The sequence below is a fragment of the Betta splendens genome, chromosome 3 (assembly GCF_900634795.4).
Source record: "Betta splendens chromosome 3, fBetSpl5.4, whole genome shotgun sequence".
NCBI lineage: Eukaryota > Metazoa > Chordata > Actinopteri > Anabantiformes > Osphronemidae > Betta > Betta splendens.
This window is the reverse complement of record NC_040883.2, coordinates 11,643,553-11,668,552: the sequence shown is the minus strand read 5'-3', so window position 1 is coordinate 11,668,552 and position 25,000 is coordinate 11,643,553. Positions and strand designations below refer to the sequence as shown.

Genomic DNA, 25,000 nt, shown 5'->3' with positions numbered 1-25,000 from the left:
CCCCCCCTCCCCGATCCCTTCCTGCAGTCAGCTTTGCCTCTCTATCCACCCCCCCTCACCCGTTCCTCCCTCTGCTGCTTTCTCTCCCTCATGGGCTCAGAAAAAAAACACTGAGTATGCGACTAACAAAAAGAACGAGGCCTAGTTTCAGTTTTCTTACAAGGAGAAGAAAAAATATTTAGTGTTTTTTTAACTGTTATAATTGAGTAGCTCATTTTTGTCATTGCTGTAAAACAACATCTAAGGAGTGCTATCATTACTTGCATTAAAGTGAAAAAAAATTCACAACTAAAAAATGTGGGTTTATGTTATAAATAAAAAAGAATCTACTCTATCGACTGAGCAGCATGTGCGGCCTGTACGTTTCGTTTTAGGGAATTTCTTTAGTGACTGAATTAGAAGTAAAGAAAATAATAAAAAATTCAGAAAAACAGAAACAAACAAATCTTATTGAATCACTTCAGGTCGAGTTGTGGCTTCAAAGTGAACTAAAACAATCGAATCTGGCTCCTGACGATAAGATGCAGCGGTGTGAAGCTCGCAGGGTGAAAGCTGGGCGTTATCCGATAAACCGCTGGATCTCTTCTACCACTAAATATATTTACTGCATAAAAACTTTATTATAATTTTTTAAATATGCACATTTTGTGGAATAAATTAAACATTTTCTTCTTTAGTGAACACAAGGTGTGATTTTTACTTACAAGCTCAAACAATTGATTTAAACATTTCAATTCAAAAAAAGAAAAAACTCCAGACAAAAATAAGCATAAAAAATGATTCTGACTGAATTTAAGTCTTTTTCGTCTTCGTCACACTGAAAAACATTTTTCCTGAATTATCGGCACGGCCGCGGCCGATTCTCATCACTCGTCTGCTTCACCCCCACTGACAAAATCCACCAGATTCACTAAAGTCACTGAGGAAAATATATCTTAATGATATGCAAATGGTATGTATATGGTGGCATGAGGGGAATGCAATTATGTTAACAGCTTAAACGGTACTTGTTGTTGTTATTATTATTATTATCGGTATGATCATCATTATCCCTAATATTTTAATTAGTGCAGAAAGGCAGCGCCTGAGAGCAGCAGAGGAGGAGGCTGAGCAAAGAGAGGACGGTGGACGCATGCCAGGACGGACAGGAAGGTTTTCTTAAAAATGTGAGCAGAGTCAGATCACATCCACTCACACAAACACAGAAGCGGTCCGCTGTTATCTGTCCGACGTGAGACTGTCTCAGAGCTGAGCTGTCCACTTGTGCAGGATCAAGCCCGGTCGAACATGTTCTTCACTGTCTAATTGACTGTTTAACGCTTTAAACGCTCACATCTGGTGGCTTTTAAAATACAATGTACTGGATCAGAGTGACATTCAGGCTTTTTTAAAAAAGGTGAGGCTCAGATTAAAATGTCGTCATTTAGCTGATTTATCACCTCACATTAATATTTAGTTATGAAATCAAAACAAGGCTTAAATGAAATCACTTGATGCACATACGTGCAGGTTTGAAATAATAAACCACAAGATCAGTGGAAAAAGAAGTGAAGTTATTCTGTCTTAAAATTCCACAGATGACGCAGATGGATACGAACAATGAGACGGTATTGAAATCACAAAAAGCCACGTTTCTATAAAGATGTCACTAGCGTCATTGTTGGCAAACACCAGTAAATCACCAGATTTTACGTCCCTCCACGTCTCTGCTCTGACTTTTTCCCCGTAAAGACACTTAAACTGTGTCTGTGACTGACTGCAACTCATTTCAATGTTTTTCCTTAAAAAAAATAACCTTCATGTGCTTCTTGATTTGTACACAAAACTGTTACAGTCATAAGAGCCAAGTCGTCGTTAGGTGACGCACACCTATATGCAGGTGGACGAGTCAATGCAAGAATCCTGGTTTACACCCTAACGTTAACGAGGCGTGTTGGTAACGGCACCATCAGCTAGTTTGCCCTTTTTTCTGTGTACGACACACACACACACACACACACACACACACACACACACACACACACACACACACACACACACACACACACACACACACACACACACACACACACACACACAGCTGTTCGCACTGCCAGTCAGATAATCTGCATTTTGAGCAGTGTCTTCAACAACCGTCTAAAAGAGCAAAGTGCTGGTGAAAGGAACAGCTTAGTGGCTCTTACTCGTGTGTGTGTGTGTGTCTGTGTGTGTCTGTAACTGTCTCTAATTCCTGTGCGGGGCCACACGCTGAGCTGCCCGTCTGAAATTCTAGCTCCTCTGGCATTTAACAGTGCTGCTCTCCCCCGTCCTCCTCCCTCCGCTCTCTTACGGGCCCTTCTCCTCCCGTCTGTCCAACCTTATTCCCGTAACCTCAGTGCCCCGTTACCTCGCTGATTGTCTGCCTGACCGCACACGCACTTAAAGCTGAGGCACGCGCACAAGTCCACACCTGGACCTGGACTGAGTCACAGTGAGACCATGGGAGTGCAGGAAAGTATGTTGTTATTACTGAGCAGGTGTGTTCGGTGTCTCCCCGCTAAGCACGAGCTGCTGCACAGGTACACACACACACACACACACACACACACACACACACACACACACACACACACACACACACACACACACACACACACACACACACACACACACACACACACAGAGTGAGCGTGTGCTACCTGACAGCACAAACAACCTTGACATGGTGCCGGCCACCTCCTGCATACCAGCACACACACACACACACACACTAAGTCAGTCACACGCTCAAACAGTGGAAGACAACAACAATGACAAGTTGGATGAAGAATACAAGGAGAAGATTAAAAGGTAAAATTTACCTACTCTTGTTCAGAGTGCATTAAAAAACACTCGGATAACTGGTGTCCTACCGAATCCATCGGCGATACCGGGTCATTTTCATGTCAACCTCCTCCAAAGGGAAAAAACAAAACAAAAAAAATTGAAAAGAATCAAAGTTTTAATGTCTCTTCTCACTCTCCTTTTCTTCTTCTTCTTCTTCTTCTTCTTCTTCTTCTTCTTCCTCCTCTGGCTTTACTCTCTCTCGGTCCTTCCTTCCGCTCAGAGGGAGCAATACAATTACCAAGCTCTGCGCTGCCTGCACTGATCGGCTCTGCGTGTGTGTGTAGTGGATGTGAGGAGGCGCGCGTGTGTGTGTGCGACGGCCAGGAAGAGGGGGCTGTGGATACACGCAGCCAGCTTGCCAGGCAGTTGGGACGGAAAGCTGTGCCGCTGTCCTAATCAACGACTTAAAGCCCCGATAGCAGCTCATGAATATTAAGCAGCGCTTTGCATATGCAGTCCCTCAGGCCCCGGTTCAGCTGTTATTGGTAGATGTTTGACCAATGGCTGAGGGGAGAGGTGGAGTAAGGGGTGGAGACAGGGCGGGAGAGCAAGAGAGAGGGAGAGGAGCAGGTGGAGAGGGAGGGATTGGACAAAGAGCCACGGCAGTAAGGAGAGGAGGGAGCAGAGAGGAGAAAGGGACAGGTGAGGGGAAGCTTTAAAGCCAGACGACCTGCTCTCCTTTCCCCTTTCTTTGTCTTTTCAACAGCCAACTTTGCCCGGCTCTCCATCCTGTCCCTGCACACCCGCCCAAAATAACACCTTCTTCTTAACAAATACTGTAAAATACTGGATTCTTTGAGTCCAACTTGGTTTTGAGTTACACCGGGTTTTCATGAAGACAGACAATGTGGATTTGTGTCAGCTCAGCAGTAAAACACAAAATTGGCCTAATGGAATCTAGAGATTTACAAGATCAAAGGAAGAAGTATACCCTAGCCCTGAGCCTAAATAATATGTCTCACACACACACACACACACACACACACACACACACACACACACACACACACACACACACACACACACACACACACACACACACACACACACACACGCAGCACAGCAGAGCCCATCACAGCTCAGCAGCAAAATGCAGGATTATGGCAATTCCAGGACCCTTGTCCATTGTTGTGAAATGATTTAGGAATGATTGCAACTAGGTTTTCCTCACAGCTTGCTGTGTAGTTGAGCTCCCCGCCACGTCGTCTGCCTGTTCCCATCATTCCGAATATACACCTCAGAATGTGCGTCCGCGGGAGAGGGGATTCTCCGGCAGAATTAGCTCGTCGCTCCGTGGCCTAAGAAAGAGGAGGAGGCAGAGGACGAAGGTCTTTTTTTTTTTAAACGGGAAAATGGGAAATCCGCAGGGACACTCTATTTTGCTCCGCAGCAACGATGCCCACGCTCCTACTGTACCGTTGTTTCTAAATTTTTCCTCGCTTCCATCGGACTTTTGGAACGCCACACGCAGGATGGAGGAGGACGAGAGACGAGTGTGCAGCAGAGAGAGAGAGAGAGAGAGAGAGAGAGAGAGAGACGGGTTAAACAAAATCGGGGGGAGCAGAGGGGGGTGGAAAGATGAAAGGGAGAGGTTGTGATTAGCAGCTTTGGGAGAGAACAGATAATAAAACATTTCCTGAAACCAACGTCTGCTTTGATGTGTGTGTGTGTTTGTGTGTGTGTTTGCCACTGTAAAAACCGCCTTCTCGGCTCTCATTCACAAACACGTCCAAGTCCAACACCCCAGCTGTCAAACCCAAGAAGGCTGCACACGTGATCCTAAGGCATCTGTGCGGCTCCTCGGAGCCTCCTCAGCGCGGCCTGAGTCCACAGCCTTTGCAGCAGCCGCATGCGCTCGCTGACACGCAGTCCTGGATACGGCGCCGTTCACACGGAGGGGGCATCCAAACGCTCACACACACGCGCTGCGAGGTCCATGTACACAAACGCAGGCGGTTATGATGTATCCAGGGGCTTATAAGCATCGACAAAGATGAGTGTGAATCAATGCTGCCATCACTGCGGAGCAAACAAATCCTTTAGCAAAACCTCAGTGTCTCACACAGAGGCAGAGACACACGTCTGCTGCACGTGGGCTGAGGGAAAAACATCTACACACACAGGTTTAGTTGAAACAAATACCAAAAACCTACTTTCACACATTTACACAAATGCTCCATTTTCAAATTGTATTAGTTTACGTGCAATATACTGTAGAGGAAAATGGACGAAGGCGAACAAACACTGAACGAGGAGTTTATACGTTAATCAACGCAATCGACCAAGTAACTAAGCTGAACTACAAAAAGTGATGTTTGATCACCATTGTTTTTGTTGTGACGTTTATGTGTTGATGGAGACATAGAACCGCATCATTTACTGTAAGTATCAGTTTACTGGTATTTGCTGTAAACTGCTTTTGTCTAATGTCTAAATAGAATTTGTTGTTATGGGGAAACACTAAAAGCATCACTACACACACGTGAGCAGAGCTTTGTTCCACAGGAGGCACACGAAACGTTGGCCTCAGTGATTCCACGTGAACCTAACAGCAAACATTAACTCCTCCTTTCTTTCTGCCTCCTGCTCTGACCCCAATCTCCACTCACCTTGCCCCCTGGGTATTGATTGGCTCTTCACTTTGTGTGTGTGTGTGTGTGTGTGTGTGTGTGTGTGTGTGGGTTCACAGTGACCCCTTTAGGCTACCTGGACAAACGCTCACTGGACAAACCAGGATCTGCACACGTCTTGAACAACAACTTCATTCATTCTCCATTCCAATCACTCTATTGACACTATTTTTATTTTTACTGTCTAAACTGTCAAACCAGACAGAATGTGTGCATTGGCTTGACAACACTAACCTTAAGGTTCAATTTATTTATATTATGTAAAAGATGATGTATGACGTCTCACTATTATCTTTAATCTGCAGTGTGTGTGTGTTTTGACCCTGTGGTTGCAGCCTGTTGACATCTGTAGAGGAATTACTCCCACTGACATAAATCACAACAGTCAATAGGCCGTGGCAGGTTCCTTCAGACTGTGTGTGTGTGTGTGTGTGTGTGTGTGTGTGTGTGTGTGTGTGTGTGTGTGTGTGTGTGTCAAAAAAGCATTTAACAAATTCAAGAGGTGGTCTCTTAAGCAGCTGACCTCAGGGCTGCCATCGACACAAACAAGCCTTCTACAACAATTTACAAAACAAGGCTCATGATGTTAATTAAGTTTACGGTGAATTTAAATGATAGGAACCAACAAAAGAACTCTCACAATGCTAAAGTTTGCTTTAGCACAACAACGCAGTGCAGAAGGAGAGAGTGAGCTGCAGTTCACCACAAGCCAACAGAGGGCGCTGTGGGCTCTGGTCAGTCTGCAGCCAACAGCAGCAACCAGAAATATGTGTGTTTATACATTGAGCATGTAAAATGAAATGATTTTAAAATCAAACGTCAAAACAATAATAAACTCATTGTGTACTAAGAAAAAAAACCTCACGCTGCCAACAGGACCAGAGAGACAGAGCCGCCTTATCTGGCTGCTCTGTCAGCAGGTACAGTTTGGAAACAGCCAATTTGAGCGCAGACCCCCTGCCTGCTCCTCCGTGCAGCCCCTCGCCGAGGCAGGGAGCGAGGGAAGCGAATGGATGAAGACGAGGCGTGTGTGAGGAAAACGTAGGCCGCGAAAAGACACCAAAGTGACCGATGGCTGCAATAGCAGGCGCAAGGTGTTATTAGATAAACACTACACTTAAGCTCCAGTTCATTTCAGGCTGAGTGAGTGAGTGAGCGAGTGAGCGAGCAAGTGAGCGTTTGCTGCTTTACTGTAGCAGGACTTTAATAGAAAGTGTTTTTAAAGATGTGGCTCTTTAAGAAAATCAGGTTGGCGCTGCAGCCGAAAGTCACAAAACAAAAACTATTTTCTCACATTTCCGGTAATGTGAACTAGACAATAACTGTTTCAGTCAGTGTGACTTACAGTAAGACGACAAACCAAACCAGTATAACCAGTGCCACCAGTCACATACTGACCCTCCTAGCGAAGCGGCAAATGAACAGATGCAGAGCGACTCAACATGGTTCAACACTGAAGCATCTGGTGATGTCATGGCATTAGTTATGACATGTGCATTAACACAGACATGCGGTTGGACACATGCACCTCCAAGAAGGAAGAGGGAAGCAATGGTGATCAAGGAGAACAGCTGCTGGGGAAATCTGCCGGCTTTAAGGGGCTTTCTGGAAGCTGTCACCCAAACTGTGTGTGGGTAACCTTTGGAGGGGGCATGTGAAAGTTACACACTCAGACACACACACACATCTGCCCAAGACACAACGGCGTGTCGCACATTCACCAGGAGCTGCGTCCAAACATAAAAGGAGCGGTTTCACCAGGAGAGACAGCGGAGCCGCCACCGACACGCACGCTTTTAATGGCAGCGGCTGCATGACGTGCTTTCCTCAGAACAGAGGGACATGTGACAGCGCTGTTATTCCACACAAAGGTCAGGAAGGATTCACTACTCGGAAGACAGAGGTGTGCGTGTGTGCGGGGGGGTGGGGGGTATAATTAGGTGACAAGAAGAGAGGGTGAGAACGGGAGTCATATGGAGAAGGTGACCCGAGCGTTTATAAAAAGGGATCATTAACCTTCCCTAAACTTCCATCTGACTGTTGCATGAACGGCACAAAGTGAGGAGGAAACTCTGTCTACGCTCCGACATGAAATCTGAGCAGAGACGCTGCTCGTTAGGGAACGGGCCGTACTGATCACCAGGTGACTTTTAATAAAGCTCCTCAGGACTCAAAGCCAACAATAAAATACGAAAGGACATCCAAGCGTTCACACTACAGCACTGACCCGTTTCACGTCCCCTGGATTTAGGGTTGGCTCGCTCCTTCTGCCGAGTTTGGTGGATATGAAAATGGCTAAAACGCTTGGAATATATACGCTGACGCCGGGTCACCGCGGTCAGCGTCCTGTCAGTGGTCAGATTGAAGGTTGACTGGAACATACCTCATGGAAGAGTGAGAGGGGGCAGGACCGGGACCGGGCCGGGGCCTAACCTCATCAAACGCTGACACGCTGGATGTCAGCGCCGCGGCTGTTTTTAAGCGGGCGCACGCGCGCGCATCATTTCCATTCAGGCAATGGAAACACATATCCCCTTAGTCCGCCGGAGCTTTGCACTCCGGCTCCCATCCTGCGCCAACGCTCCCGCGGAAACGGACGCAGCACCTCGGCGGCATAAGCGCCGCGAGGGGACACGCGGAGCGTTTCAAGGTAAAACAGTCCGGGAGCGTTATGCGCTCGTCCAGAGGTGAAACGTTTGCCGTAATGAAGAGGGGACGACTGGCTGCGGGGGGGGGGGGGGGGGGGGGGGGGGGTGTTTGGCTCGCTGGCAATAAAACAGACAAATCAATTAATAACTTTACCACCTTGGCTTTATTTCCTCTTATTCCCTCGACCTAATGGTCTCACGTTACCCCGTGCCCTCGTTTTCTCCTTTCTTCCTCCCTCTCATCCTCAGGTTTTGATATATTCCCAGGGATAAATTAGGAGCAGGATGTAATTATGTACAGAGTGAATTTTGCCTGGGTGAGACAGCGCTGAATGTGTGTGTGCGCGCATGTGTCTCGCCGCCCGCGTGTCTGTATAAATCAGTGTTTTGTATTGAAATAGGTGACTTCGGAGAGGTGCGCTCCTTTAATTACGCCGCTCTCAAACAGAACATGAGTGAACTATTCCGCCGGGATTAGTCGTCTCTCAGCGCCGTCTCTTTGTTAACGCAACACACATAACACACGCGCAAATGTATGCCTGCCAAAAAGCCCCTCTCTCCAATAGTTCAACACTCAATTTATTCAAACTGAGGTGCAAGCCAAGTGAATAATTCCACTACTAATAAAGACGGTAAGAGGGAGCGTGCATACAGAGGAGATGAAGGGGGGAAAGGGATGAAACAGCGGAGAAAAGAGGAGCGGCTGAAGTACAGAGGGGAAACGAATTGCTTTTCAAGGACAACAAAATATGAAATCTAACCACAATCAGCTGCCAGTTTCAAACTGGTGAATGGATTCTCTGGAGTTCTACCAGTTGTGGAGGGTAAAAGTGTGTGGAGGGAGGACCTGTGGTCTCCAGCCAACTTCACTCTCAGGCTGATGAAGGTCCGTCCATGAGCAGGTGGACTCCAGACAACCTCACCCGCGCGGCTGAGGATCACCAGCGATCGGACTGGACTTCAGGCTGCTCCATGTCTGTGTTAGAGCAGATCACATGTAAATCGTCTCCATTTCTATCTTCCACCATCTCTCTGCAGGTCGTGTGTCAACACCAGCGACCGTCATCCTAAACACTGGCAGCTTCATCTAAACTTTAAGCGAGCGTCATATTTTGCTACTCGCCTGCTTGTTTTACTCTCCGGGCCATACAATTGTGGAAATCACTTCATTTGTTACACGAGATGGATGATGTTATTGCATCCAGAGAGTAAAGGGGACTATGATAACACACAGCGGAAGATACACCGAACATAAACACAGTGCACTTCATCTGTGTCTGTGTCTAATGACGTGTGTGAGTAATTACCTTGAAGCCCGTGTGTGCGGGCGTCTAAGTGTGCTGCTGTATGTTTTTATCAGGGCTTTTGTCTGTCTGTGGCGGCACTGAGTGTGTTTAATGGTGTGTGCGGAAATAATCACTTAATGCTGCCTCCAATTGAGAAGCGCGTGTGCGGTTGTGTGTGTGTTTGTGTGTGTTGGCACTATGATGTGCCTGTATAATAAGATGGAAGATGCAGGAATAAGCAGGAAGGTCTGGAGCAGAAAACACAGTGGAAGGAGCGAGAGTCATTGGTGGGGAGGAGAAGAAGGGAGGGAGGAAGTGAGAGGAAGACAGAGACGGAGGGCAGACGCAGACCTCCAGCCTTTATCTCCATGTCCAATTCCCCACAATAACCCTTCCTTCCATCGCTGCTCTCCAAACTGTAGCCCTGTGAATTTATAGTTGGCCCAATGATTGCTTCTCGGGCCATGATGGCTGTAAATTGCTTTGCCATTTGGTAAATGCTGGCAGTTAGAAGGTATACAAGTAATTATTTCCGCTTGTGCTGATTGAGACATAATTCCAAGACGAGGCCCGGGAAAAATGACAGCATTTCGAAACAACTCTGTTTTAATTTCCCAGCATTCCTAATTAGAATCTGTATGAACACGAGTTTTTTATGTGGTTTCCTCCAATGGGGCCAGAAATAATTAAACTGTCAAGGGGAAATAAATACGTATAAACAAGGCATAATTTTTACAGCGCACAGCACCTTGTCAGGCCGTGACTTTTTGTGTAGAAGAACAATGAGGGGAATAATGCCGGGGCATAGAGGACACACACACACACACACACACACACACACACACACACACACACACACACACACACACACACACACACACACACACACACACACACACACACACACTATCCTATACACCTCACTGTACAGTACATCAGCATTGCCCCACTTAAAACAATAGCAGAACGGCCGTGACTCGTACCACTTCAGGTTCTTCTACTGCAACTTCAAAATTGTCAAAAACAAACGTGCAAAACTTTGAAGGAACTGATCACAGTTTTTTCTTTGCTTAATACCTATAACTTAATACAAGTGATCAGAGCAAAAAAAGACAACAATTATTGTGGCAAATAATCACTATAAAAAAATATTGTGGCAGGCGTCACCGTCATATCAGAAGCCAGAAAATCACAAACATCTGTCTGAAATAAACAATTTCAGCTTTTTTTAGATTTATATAGCAATGCAATGCAACACTCCGTGTTTGACACCAGCATGTTTAAAAGGGTGCCAGAGCTTTGACAATGGGAGTCAGTCTCAGAGCTGGAAACACTGGGTGGATTAGAGGCTCAGAGTGAGCTCAGCCTGAGAGAGACGCTAATGGAGATGCATTCGAACTAGAGTTACTCAATTACAATCTGACATCAGCTTGCAGACACCAGCTTTACCACACACACACACACACACACACACACACACACACACACACACACACACACACACACACACACACACACACACACACACACACACACACACACACACACACACACAGAGCAGTTAACACACTACATCCTAAATGAATCTTGCGACACCGCAGATATCACTGCTTTCATCAGGCTCTCAGTGAGCAGCATCAGACAGAAAGCGTATATTGTGCTGTAACCCAGTAATTCCATTTACAACCAAGTGTTTAGGTGACGTTTTTATCTAGTGTCTGACAATAAATTGTACAAATTGCTTAAAATCCTTATCCAAGCAGCTTCAAGACACTGGGCGCCTTGAATCTATGCAGGACACGGCGGATGCTCAAACACAGAGACTCAGGACCTGCTTTTCCCCAGATCACAAACAAAACAGTGAAGTGGAATGAATCCTAGCGAATGCAAAGCTTTAAACCTGCTGCCCTGGACCAAACTACAGTATGGAGTTACTCAATTGCAAAGTCTGCAGTGACTGCTTCTCAGATCTGTGTGCAAGGTTTCTCTCTATTACAGAAAGCAATAAAGAGAAGACTTTATGGGAGTTATGAGGGGGGAGGCTTCAGTGTGGACACATGTACATGACATCAGGTCAGTGGAGGCCTCAGATACAAATAATGCTCATCTGATATTAATAGCATATGCTAAACAGCAGCGACTAGAACCACTCTGTGTGTGTGCAGCGTGTATTTGCTAGGAGATGGATGCTAGACCAAGCTAGAATTAATGATTGGGCTTAAAAACTAACCGCTGACAGTGGACGTGAGACAAGGGAGCATGATGGAGTAGAACAGACACGTGTGAGTCCGTCATGATGGTCCTGTGTGCACTACTCAGCTCGGCTCTGTAGCCACGTTGAGTGAAACAGCCCTAACAATCATGTAATCTCCACCTACAGATGCTTTTGTGCTGCTGACGGACCCTCTGTAGTTGTCACATTTAGGATAAATCAGACATAAAATCTGTTTTCATGAAGGTGTTCCAGATAAAACAATTTCAGCACATAAAATCTGCACAACTTCCTATTTTGCTTATGTCCTCCTGTGTGTGTGTGTGTGTGTGTGTGTGTGTGTGTGTGTGTGTGTGTGTGTGTGTGTGTGTGTGTGTGTGTGTGTGTGTGTGAGAAACAGTCACCGGTTCCTTGAAACAAAAACAACCACTTAGGCATGAACAGCAGTGCTTTGGAGACATCAATATTTCAGTCAGGTGTGTCGGGAAAGACACAGAGCGAGGGAGAGAGAGAGGGGAAGATGGAGGCGGGAACGCGGGGGGGACCCCTGCCATTCTGAGGCGCTCCTGTGACTGATGGAGGGAGCGGGGCGATGTGTGTGTGCCCGCTCGCTCGCCGCTGTGTGTGTACCACCTCTGTCACCTTTCCTCTAATCAGGAGTTTAAATCAATGACGTTGTCCAAAACTATAATTGCCACTCCTTAAACTGCTTCTCTCGCAATATGCTTTCACCAAGAAACCACTCGGCAGCAGAAATACGCCTCTGCGGGTGTCGGGCTGTGTGTATGTGTGAGGTGGATTAAGAGTATTTTCTCATTACGCCATTGTCTGAACAAGTAGAAAGTGCTTCTCACATTGTTTTACAGCATCCTGAAAGCTCAAAGCTCAGCACTGAGCAGCATAATACCCTGCAGCCCCGCACAGATGCCTCGGCCTGCAGCTCCGTGTTGACACCGACTGCTCATTAACCGTCAATTACCGAGCTATTTAATGGCAGCGCCATTGGTTGAGCTCGTGAATTGCTGTGATTTGGGTGATTCTGAGGCGACACGGAACAATAATGGAGCACTGATATTTTCAGTAGTCTTTGCTTAAAGCATGAAAAAAGAACCTGCTCCAGCGATTTTCAACCAGGCAACCTCCCTTGTGGTGGCTGTGCGTGTGTGTGTGTGTGTGTGTGTGTGTGTGTGTGTCTGTGTGTGTGTGTGTGTGTGTGTGTGTGTGTGTGTGTGTGTGTGTGTGTGTGTGTGTGTGTGTGTGTGTGTGTGTGTGGCTGCCATTCTGTGTTAACCTCGGCTGATGTTCCATTAACCAGAGACAGGAGTTTCCTTAACCTGACAATGCACTGACAACGGGGAAACACTCTAGAACACACTCACACGCGCAGACACACACACACACCCACGTGCGGGCGCACCTGTGTAATATGCACAGAAACAAACTGTCATCGGCCGATGGAAATGACTGACAACGTGGGGAAAAAAGCCTGACGCCACCTGCCCGTCCAATAAAAAGGACAGCGCGCGAGGGAGAGAACGCTGACGCGGTGACAGAGAGGAAGCGGCAGACGGAGAGCAAGGTGGAAGAGAGAGATGGAAATGGAGATGGAAAGAGAGATGTCTGGCTAACAAGGTGCTGAGCGTGACAAGCCCTGGGGAGTCCACACTCCCTCACCCTCCAAGATTAGACGTCTTTCTCTCTGTCGAGCCCACTCTCTCTCTTGTTGCAGCACAAGGAGGAACACGGCGCTGTGGCGGGGGGACGCCCCCGGAACCATCGCTGCCCCTCGGCTCCCGCTCCCCTCATTCACAAACGCCACAGGTCTGGGAAAGTCTGGCCTCGTTCACTTCCTGTTTGTTGACCTAGCTCCGAGTGGTTCCCCATCAGCACTAATCGCGTGCTTCATAAACATAAACATATTCTTCTGAGTGGGGCTGATGAACATTTGAAGCTACAGTTCGCTGTGGTCACTGTTCAAACATCTGACTGGTCTCTGTTATTGATCATTATTTATGTAGGTGGTGATCTGGTAGGTTCTCCACACTCCTTGTCCTCCCGCTTCTTCATATCCTCTCTCTCTCTCTCTCTCTCTCTCAAGTTGTTTGACACCTCTCTCCCACCTGAGCATCTCTATGTGTCAGGACAAATTGCCTGAGACTCACATCTCTCTCTCCCTCTCCCTCCCCCTTTGTCTGCTCACCACTCAACCGGAGAGAGAGAGAAAGACAGAGGGAGAGGACTGAAGAAGAGAAAGACTGACAATATGTTGAGACTGAGGTAGGAGGAACGATATGTATTAAAAGAAAGGCAGAAATAGAGAGAAAAGAAAAAATAAACAAAAGGTAAAAAGAAAAGAAGAACTAATCAATGGCCAATGGCTAACTACTAAAAGCAGCAGTCGCTTTACTTCATGCAAACATGAGCCAACCAAATGGACTTTATGCATCATTTGAGGTTCATATTTTTTGAGGGGAGCTGTTCAGTCTAGTTTGGTTGGACAATCTGAGGTGGTTGAGCTACTCTTTCTTTTAAAACCTGACCTCAATAAAACCTTTTTTTAACAAAATCCTGTATTTTTGATCCTTTTCATTACTGCATATGTTATCAATCACATATTCCTTACTCCATACAGTCCCAGGCAGATCTAACAACACAAATGGCTTCAGAAAGTTAAGGCCTCCCCTCCCCTCCCCTCCCCTCCCCCCCTCTCTGTTCTGACTGGTCAGCGAGTGGAAGTCTTCCTGTGGGAAGGATCGTCCCAGGTTGGGGGAGATGCACAACCCAGCTAAAAATCAGAGCAGGTCCGCTGCCTTCTCACAGATGAAGACATCAACGCTGGACTGGAGGCATGAGGGCAGTGAAGTTGTAGCAGACGCACCGAGCGCTGGGGCCGAGACTACGTCCGCGTGGGATTTCGCTTCACTCCATCTCGTCACGCGTGTGAACGTGAAAACGCCCTCAGCTTCACGTCACAGACGCGGAGACGCCGGCCGCGCTGCGCCGCGTCGCATCCCCGTCCTCCTCCGTCGTACTGAACAACACGTACGCAGGCCTACAGCGCTGCGACAAAGAGATCAGAGGAACGGGCAGAAAATAATAGATTCTTCATCCTAGTAATCCATATTCATTCTTCCCTTCCCTCTTCGTCTCACCCCTCCCTCCCCGCACGCCACGCTTCCCTGTATCTGACATTCAAATGAGTTGTCTTTTCTCCCTTGTTAGACACACACACACACACACACACACACACACACACACACACACACACACACACACACACACACACACACACACACACACACACACACACACACACACACCGTCTTTCTTGGATACTTTCTGCCCCGTTGCACCGGTGATGGCAAATTGAGCGCCTCCCGTCTCGCGCTCCCTCTCACTCTCCCACCCCCCTCATCTCCCCCTCTCCTCTGCACCCCATCCTTCCCTCAACCCCGTCAGACCTTCCTCCCTTTCCCTCCGTCCTCCTCGGCTCCTCTCCTCATCCCTGCGATTTGACTACAGCGGCAGGTAGAGCTGGATCACACGCCAGTGACGCCTTTATGTGGCGAACGGGTGCTTCCGGACACACACTTAAGACAGCTCACTCACCACAACGAGGACGCAGAAGAATCCAACAGTGGCTTTATCTGACACAGATTGGATTCTTCCTGTCTTTCTATCTCTCTCTGAGCTCCATCCATCTGTCGTGGTCCTATTAGTGGAAGATGGAGGTGTGATCATGGTAACTGTGTGCTAACAGGGAGCGCGCTGCCACGGATGACAAATACACACACACACACACACACACACACACACACACACACACACACACACACACACACACACACACACACACACACACACACAGGCAGCCATGCAGGGAGAACACACTTGGTAGATTTCATCACTGCTCGTAATTATGATGCTGTCAAGTCCACAACGTGGCAATCCATAACGACACGCACACGTGTGCACACGGTCGCACACAGACACACTCAGACACACTCAGAGACACAGAGGTCTAATAAGTTTGTTCTTATGTTCTGTTATGTAGGAGGGTGTATCAATACAATAAGTTACACAGACTAACACAAACAAAAACAGAATAAAACAGATGAGGCAGTTTATAAGAGATAAGAAGCTTAAACTAGAGGGAAGGTGGTGCATTGTGTGTAGTGGATGTGTGGCCGCTGTGGTGACTGTACACCTGATAACGTAGCGTGAGTCTGATTTCCGTCCAACACTTAGCCTCCTTGATTTAACATAAGGAATGTTTTAGTGTGCGTGTGTGTGTGTGTGTGTGTGTGTGTGTGTGTGTGTGTGTGTGTACACAGGGACATACAATGTGTGTCTGTGTATACGCTGTGTGTGCCAGTGTGTGTGAGGACATCTCTGTCTCTAGTGTTGACACCTTGTGTGTCAGGGGAACCTATTAGAGACCCTCACAGCCTAACCCCACACCTGACCCCCACCCTGGTGTGTGTGTGTGTGTGTGTGCGCGATCCACTTAGCTCCAAACCGTTTTCTTCTTAGTTGTTGTTATGTTTTAAATGTAATCTCAACAATTCCCCCCTTTCCAGCTATTTACAGGATTTTAAAGAGCAGATGTGTGTGTTATATTATGAAAGAGTGTGCAAGTGTGTACTCTATGTGTGACCCCCAGCTCCCCAACAAACCAGGGGGTCAGGCTGGTTACCCCCTGGATATGTGACCCCAGGACCCCAACGCCCCAGGCCAAGCCTACTGGGGCACACTGTGTGTGTTTGAGTGTGTGCGTGCTGTAAGTTTCTGTCTTAACGTGTGTGAATTCCACCTTAAATGATCTGTTATTTACTATGACTACTGGTCATGATACTATAGGTAGTATGCCTTAAATTGAACAGGAACATTGCTCCTTGCTTCTTATCCTCATTACTTTAAAGCTTGTGTGATTTCCAGAAACATTTGTTTTAATAAAACAACACCAAATGAATCCAGCTAGATTTGTTTGGCCTATTACACCCGTGGACGCCGACATACATGTGTGTGTGTGTGTGTGTGTGTGTGTGTGTGTGTGTGTGTGTGTGTGTGTGTGTGTGTGTGTGTGTGTGTGTGTGTGTGTGAGATCGAGGAACTGCTGCTCTGCTTGCTGAGACTGGTAAGTCTCTGTTTTTCCGCTGCATGCTTTTCCTGTGAAGGTCACTGAAGAATAAATTCCAGTTAGGCTAAAGTCTTGTTGCTTGTATCTTTATGCAGCTGGCAGCGGAGGATAAACAACATTTTCGCCATGTGTAGATAGAGTGTAGGGCTTAATGCGTTGAATGTCAGTGGATATCAGTCAGCAGGTCTCGTGCTTCACTCCGCTCTACACAGTCAACACTCCTGTTAACCCCTAGATGACATTGAGACACGTACAGTACACACACACGCACGCACGCACGCACGCACGCACGCACGCACGCACGCACGCACGCACGCACGCACGCACGCACACACACACACACACACACACACACACACACACACACACACACCACACACACACAACACACACACACACACACACACACACACACACACACACACACACACACACACACACACACACACACACACACACACACACGGTTTCCACACTAGCGTCAAACTCTTGACTTCGGAGCAGACAGAACAGATAGAAGTGAAATGAAGCAGGTAACCAACAGTATGAAAGGCTCCTTCTATTAACATATCTATTACAACGTCTACAGCAGATCCAGGACTGTGTCAAACAGGATGTCGTAACCTGAGAGGGAGATTGAGATACGTTTCTTCTCACCTGTGTGAGAGGGAGGAACGCTTGCCCTTAGCTCTCCTAATCAGCCTTGGCATCAAAACATACGTTCACACAAGCAGCGAGGACCTCGACATTTAAAAGGCTCACGGCTCAAGACATTTCACTTTCAAGTGTTTGCTTCAATCCTACACTTCGTCCCTTCTGGCTTTGTTCCGGCCTCTCTCTTAACATGCGCCTCTCACTCCAAATTCGCTCATCGCCTAAGCCTGATTTCCTCCCTCCATCTCTCCTCCAACTAATTCACTCCCACACACTCTCTCCTGTCCCCTTGTGTCTCCCTTGTTCCCCTTTTCCTCATCCTCCCTCCCTCCCTCCCACACACACACACAGACGGGCATCTCTCACTCCCTCTCTTGTCTCTCCAAACTCGCTCAAGCACAACTAAGCCGGGGGTTTGAGTCCCAATGAGAGCGGTTAGGGCAATCAGTGCTTTTCACACTCTCTGATGTTCTTAAAAGGTGGAGGGATCAGACGCCCCCGCTGTAGCGCCGCTAGTCACGCGCAGACTCACAAGTCTGACGGCACAGTGCGCACACATACACAAACTCACAGGAAGTAACTTACACGTTCACATACCGGTCCCAACACTCCAACACACTCACGCATGCACAGGGCCGGGCTTTGCAGAGGCAGACAGTCCCGCGACCCCACGCTGACGCACAATGACCTGCGTTCGGAGTCAACAACATTTGCAGACCGTGATGAGAAGCGTTGCTGTGCATGAGCTCCAATTTAAAATAAAACCTTTCCAGGCTGCGTTATTGATCAGTGTGGGGAAACTCAGGACACACTCATGGCGATGTAGCTGCCGGTTCAGCGTCTGGGACAGCTTCAGTTTCTTGCTCACAGATTTTCACGCGAACAGGAGACGCTTACAGTAAAGCTCAAGCACAGCTCAGTGTTATAAAGGCTGTTTACTGCATTTTATGTTCAATATTTCCTTTTATTAAGTGTCTCCTTCTTGAGTTCTTGAGGTTCTGTCCCACCGCTGGATTTTTAAAGACATAAATTTAATTTAGTGACCATAAACTAACTAAACACTGCACTTGCTTTGAAATAGAGTGAATCTAGCTAACACAGCGTAGGAAGAGAGCATGTGTGTGTGTGTGTGTGTGTGTGTGTGTGTGTGTGTGTGTGTGTGTGTGTGTGTGTGTGTGTGTGTGGTCCAGGCAAGGTTTCAAGTTAAAATGCTTCAAAATAGTCCTTGCGGTCATCATTCAGGTCTGTGGGATCAGGTGTGCATGATGGTGTGATATAGAATGCAGTTAGGAAACTGAATGTACAGCTCCACGCTCCGCGTAATGCGGCAAAGAGCAGTGACGCTATCAATTTACACCGTAACGGACAACACAGTCACTTTGCACCAAAATGAAAGACACTATCACACGCGCGCGGTGCCCAGGCACAAAGTTCAGGGGGATTCATTCACTGCATCATGTCATCAATCCTGCCTCACCCGCTACTGTCACAAAGGAAGGGAAAACTTGTAAAACTGCCCTAAAATCCCCGTCTGCTCCTGCTGCTCCCGTTCCTTCCTTTCTCCTCTGATTTTGACTCAATATCATCCTGTCTTTCCTCTCTTCTACCCTCCTATCTCCTCTTCATCAATCTATCCTCTGCCTCCAGCGTGAGCCAGCCCGCCTTGATGAGCCGAGGCTCTTAGTCACATTGAGGTCAGTCCGCTCGCACACGCGTGCACACACACACACCGGCAGAAGGGGTCATCCTGGCAGGGTTACGCCGCACAAAGTCAGCCCCACATAATGTGGCGACTGTCGCCTGCATCACACCCTCATGATCCAATTAGGAGCCTTGAGTCCTCCAATCAGCTGCTGTGGCAACCAACGGGTAGACGGGCAGGCAGAGGCAGGCGTGCAGCACCAATCTCGTAAGTGCTTTTAAGGGATTAGAAGGCGGGTGGAAAGTTGAGAGGGAGGGCAACACCTCCCTCTCTCCTTCCTTGGTGCCGAGACCGGAACACTACAATATCCATTAACGGGCCTTGAGAATGATTGTAACTAAAACAGTAAACTTCAGGCTTCGTCAGGCCTAATGATGTACGGATTAAACTGTTTGGTCAGTTAAATACTGTATAGTTGTTACAGTAAGCACAGATGAGGATGCTGATAGTGTGGTGAAGGTAGAGCTAATGACGGGCTTCAGCAAAACCAGCCCACTGTAAGAGAGCCATTACAGTATCTGATCCCTTGTCTCAACTTCCCTTTATTTCATTAAGAATGGTTAAAGAATGTGAATTTGCAGCTTCATGTTTAGAACTTGTTACAAAGCAACAAGTCAAAACAGTTAAAGACGTCAAGACATTATCTTAAAAACACATAGATCTCTGAACACACACACACACACACACACACACACACACACACACACACACACACACACACACACACACACACACACACACACACACACACACACACAGACGTGTGTTGTGAGAGCACGTGTTACATTATCTCTATTCAAACAATTCAAATCTATGGTTCCGATATTCCTTTTTTGAGGAGGGAAGCTTGATAAGCTTTAGAGTAGCGAGCTACTGGAGTGTTAACACAGCAGTTAATGCCCTCTGTCTTTTCTGTAATCTGTGACCTCTGACGAGATTCAAGGAAGGATGTGTAGATGTATTGAGTTCTGTAAAACAACTCGTAAGCTCATCATTTGTAGCTAAAATGTCTCAGTGGTTGGTAACACCATTACAATCACTGCTAAATGAACCTACAGTAACCAGCTGTACTTTGTGCTGATTAATGATGGACATTTCTTTCTTTCATTTTTGTTCGTGAAAATGTTTTGAGCCAGAAGAGAAAACTCAGTAAAGAGCAGGTTTTAAATGGAGGCTGTTAATCAGCCACGTGCACTGCAATTAATGACTAACGCATTAACAGGCTGTTCATTTATTGGCGATGGTCAGCACTGACTGCCCGATAACCAACGTTCATTTACTCACTTTTTAAGGTCAACATTGTTGTGTTCCTGTGCGTGTGTGTGTGTGTGTGTGTGTGTGTGCGTGTGTGTGTATGCGCCACCCACCACTGTGCAGGTTTCATCTTTCTCCTAAGCATTTTGCTTAAGGCGTCAGGACCTCAATTAAAGAGAACTGCTTGTAGCAGCCATGAGCTCGACACACATACACATTTACACATGCGGCGACACACACACACACACACACACACACACACACACACACACACACACACACACACACACACACACACACACACACACACACACACACACGCTGCACCTATAAAGTATGAATATTTCACTATATCTAAGTCCTTTTACCTTGGAATGACCTGATTGTCCCTGATTGTGTGTGTGTGTGTGTGTGTGTGTGTGTGTGTGTGTGTGTGTGTGTGTGTGTCACTTCATTTCCATAGAGGTATGTGGAAGTGCATTCAATCTACTGCTCGAGCAGCGACATGGACACTAATACAGGTGCAGAGGACTCGGTGCAATGACACAGAATATTCACATCATTAATGTCCTTTTTGTTAGTTTCCACATCCTGAAAGGCATCTCAGTGGCTTAGTTTGTGCTAGATCCACCACATCGCGGGATGAAATCTTACTCATGACATTAATAATAATTTCCTACTCACTCGCTCGCTGCAACTATTCCCAGAATAACAGCGCTTTAAAGAGAGATGTAAAGCGATTAAGATAAGTCGCATTTCTCTTTCTGATGTGCAAAAAAGAAAACCATCCTAAAATGCGCTTTGCATCAATTAACAGTTATAATTATGTCACGCTGTATTTTACGTGACACACCATGGGATTTAATTCCACACTCGGTTCACTGGATTGTTTGTGGCATCAAACAAGAGGCCGCTGTTTTTTTCAGCCCATCAGAGGCTTTTGCATATTTGCAGCCTTGCATGTTTTTCTTCCAAACCCAATTAAATTATAGGTGTTTTAAACGGCTGCCATCATGCACACAGGTAAAAATGAGAGCAATGGGGGAATTGCTTTTTTCCTGCTCCTTCCATCTCTCTTTGGTCATTTAAGAGGCCCAGTGAAAAGTGCTACACATATTGTGTGTGCATTAATCAACTGTGGCAGCCTCCCTCTTACTTCTCAGCACTGCATCAATTACCAGCTTTTAAAACTAATTCTCCTTTCTGAGGTAAGTTTTGGTTCATGTTACAGAATCAGGGAGGGATGAAAGCACAGTGTGTGAGAACTGCATGCTGCATGTTGGGCTCATTTACAGCATCTCTACACGTCAGGACATTATCGTTTACACAGGTACACTAATATTTGCCAGGTCTGAAAATAATACAGTTCCTCTCCTACAGACTTTCCTCTTGAGTCTTCATAACGCCGTATTGTCACTGTGCTCTCTCCTCCCAGCCTTTTACCTCTTCTGTGTCTCCACCCCTTTACCCCGTGCTTGTCAGACACCTCACATGAAAGACAATTAGAGCCAAAGACATCAAGCCTTGCAGTGACAGTCAGTGTACACACACCCACAATCACCCTTTCCTCTGCCACGCTGCCAAACAGCCTCCTCTGCTAGGGAGCAAAGGAGACGAATAGAAAGGGGGAAATATTCCTCAGCAGGAACGCAACATACAGCTGCGTGACCGGAAATGTGTTAAACATAAAATAAGACAGTATTTCTCTTTAAATACTGTAAACCTACGGCATAAAATGTTCCAAATCTTACATAAGCAAACTAATGGATGAATGAATGAGAGCTCTGAGCTCACCAGTAGGATCAGCTATCGATTTACTCAGCTCCCCTCATACAATTGACAATTTCTTAAAGGTTATCAATACCTGCGCCACTTAAACCATTTAGAGGTGACTATTGAGCAAGGGCATCGTTGTCACTAATGAGCAGGGAATTAAGTCGCATGCTGCGACCATGTATTTAGAGTGGATAAAAATTAAGGTCCTGACTTTAGGAAAACTTCATCTTCTAATAAAATTATGATTTCTCATTTCCTACTTAATGTCATGGGGCAGATTTAATAATGAATGAATCAAATGTGACCCAAGAAGAAATACAGAGTTTAGTTCACACACACACACTGAGTGGTGGGAAGAGAAGGGAAACCTGAACTGGGCCAGGAGTGGGATAACAGAAGTCCAGGAATAGTGGCAATCGATGGATGGATAGATTGGTAGATGGATGGAAGGAGGGGGCTGAAGGGAGAGATGAGTGGTCTCCTGGGTGGAGTGGTGATAGTCTTGGTGAGTGTCTGTGAGAACATCCTTTCCAAACTGAGGCAAAAAGACGGGAGGAGAGGAGGAGCAGAGGAGAAAGGAGAGAAGTGCTCGAAGTAAAACATGAGAGGGGGAAATGAGTCACAACCATGGTCACACAACCATGGACGTAAGGAGAGAGTCAAAGTGAACGTAGGGAGGTGCAGAAAGCTACACCTGACATCTAAGCTACACCTGACATCTAAGTTTTATGAAATGTGATATTAGACGTATAAATGTCAAAGCAACTTGGAGCGTCACTCCACATATTTACAAGCGAAAGTCCCGGATTCACCAGGTTAATGGGTTGGTCTGTTGGCGTCTACCACCCCTGCTAAATACACTAGCTTAAATCAGGCTGCTGTCAATGTAAACGCAGGGCAGGAGGCTGTTCAGAACTCACTTTAGCCCAACAGGGGCCGAACTGTCGCCACAATCCGATCCCAACATCAAGTCAGCGCTTTGAAACAGTGGGAGCCAGTCGAAATCACAGCGACGCTTGTGAACTGAAATCCGTCCAGTCCAGCATCAAAAGACACGCGCAGGCACACTGGGCCCTAGAAGAGCTGTAAAAACAGGTATCGATGAGGAGGCCCAGTCAATGACCATCAGAGGAAAACAGAGAACGCCATTAGCCAGCCAGTCAATCGCTAAAGCATTCTGGGTAATTCTAGCGCACACATACACCCAGACACGGGGATACACACATTGACAGCAAGAGGACACCCCTCAGGGGCATCTTAACCACACACACACCTAAACACAGATTCACCAAAAGAAAGGCAGCAGCACTTACACCAATACTTTCCTTTTACTTTGAAGCTTCCATCTTTCTATCTCACACTTTTTCTCACACTGTTCAGTCTCGATTTCTCCCCGGCTGTGTTCCCTGCTCCTTTTCACTTTCTCTATCACACCCCCGTTGCCTCTCTCAGGGGTAAAGTGGTGGTTGGTGGCTCCTGGGGGGTCTTAAGCAACTCTCATTAGTGTTGTGCCATATTTTGTGTGTGTGTGTGTGTGTGTGTGTGTGTGTGTGTGTGTGTGTGTGTGTGTGTGTGTGTGTGTGTGTGTGTGTGTGATTGTGCGATTGGTGGGGATGACTGCACATTAGTAAGCCAGCTAATCAATGGGAAAAAACCACTGAGCCTGGACCCCTGCTTGTGTTACCATGGGATCTATTTATAGACCAGCACACATGTCCACACACAATAAAAAAGTCATATGCTGTCACACACATTACAGCCATGTGACTCGAATGTACAGATAAAGAGAGGTTGGACGGAAGAACAGAAAATGGAGAAGAATCTCTTAGGACTGAGTGAATGGACATCACAGCCTGGACATCTGCTTTCAAACTTCCATCAACACTATTTTCTGCGCCTATTATTGGCTTTTACAGCCATACTGTACCAGTTTTGTTTAACCTAAAGGTCTGAATTAAAGAATAAAAATACAGCACGTAATTGCAATTTTTAGGATTTGTAGCAGCCAGTGATGTCAGCATCCGGCCTGTCACCCTCTCCCTCCTCCTCTTGCCTTCTCATTCACTAGACAGTGAAAAAAACCTACATGAAGACTACTGTGTGCTGCAGCTGAGCCTAAAACATGTAAGTCGTACAGTATGTTATAAATGACAAATGACAAGAGTCCAAACAACCACAGCGATGTAACTTTTTCCTCTCTGACTCTATGCGCTGTCTCACCCTCCCTCAGCCTTCCCCTCTGCCTCCCGTCCTTATCTGTCTTTCCTAGTGGGAGTGAGACAGATTAACGTCAACCCTGGTTTTACTTATCATACTGTAGCCAGCACAAGCCTGCAAGGGATAGAGTGGAGCAAGCGGCATCACCCGTCTACTCAGGGCACAAACGTGGAAGCGCACACACTGCACTGCTGCCTCACTTCTGCACTGGGTTCACTGCGTGGCCGACGACACTGAGGACATACGGGACATGCAGAGCGCTTTATCAACATCTTCAAAGGTCATGTCACTGTTCAAAAAACTGATTTATTTATATACTGTAGAAAATCATCGGCAGCACTTGTCGGCAAATAGACGAACCTGAAAAGCATTATATGTCAGCATGAGTGAATATTTGTTGTGCTACCTGTAATCCCCCCTCCCCCTATCTTTGCCTATTGCTCCGAGGTTCACCCGTCCTCCACTACACCAAACACACCAACACAAACCAGTTAGAGCCTAATGAAGCAGAACGCAGCCTGGCGCCCATTAGCCTGATAATTAATAATTTTACCCTGCCTCCTAACACACTTATCAACTTGCAGAGGTGCTTGTGCGTGTTGTGAGTGAGTGTTCT

General features: G+C 46.8%; 1 protein-coding gene across 19 annotated transcripts in view; it reads right to left on the bottom strand.

Annotated features, from left to right (window-relative positions):
- Positions 1–25,000, bottom strand: part of esrrga (estrogen-related receptor gamma a) — a 103,298-nt gene that overhangs the window by 48,954 nt on the left and 29,344 nt on the right. For 3 of the 19 annotated variants that reach the window (XM_041070130.2, XM_041070131.2, XM_041070134.2), the window contains one exon: positions 8,905–9,119. The exons of 3 other annotated variants lie outside the window; for them this stretch is intronic. Coding sequence is in view for 5 of the 16 variants with exons in the window: in XM_055507190.1 (XP_055363165.1) it covers positions 2,845–2,900 (56 nt within the window). In the remaining 11 variants the exon portion in view is untranslated. Of the gene's footprint in view, positions 1–2,840; positions 3,505–4,036; positions 4,145–8,904; positions 9,120–24,531; positions 24,618–25,000 lie in introns of those variants that run through there. 13 more of the 19 variants (XM_055507191.1, XM_055507193.1, XM_041070139.2 and 10 more) reach the window with 10 other exon arrangements.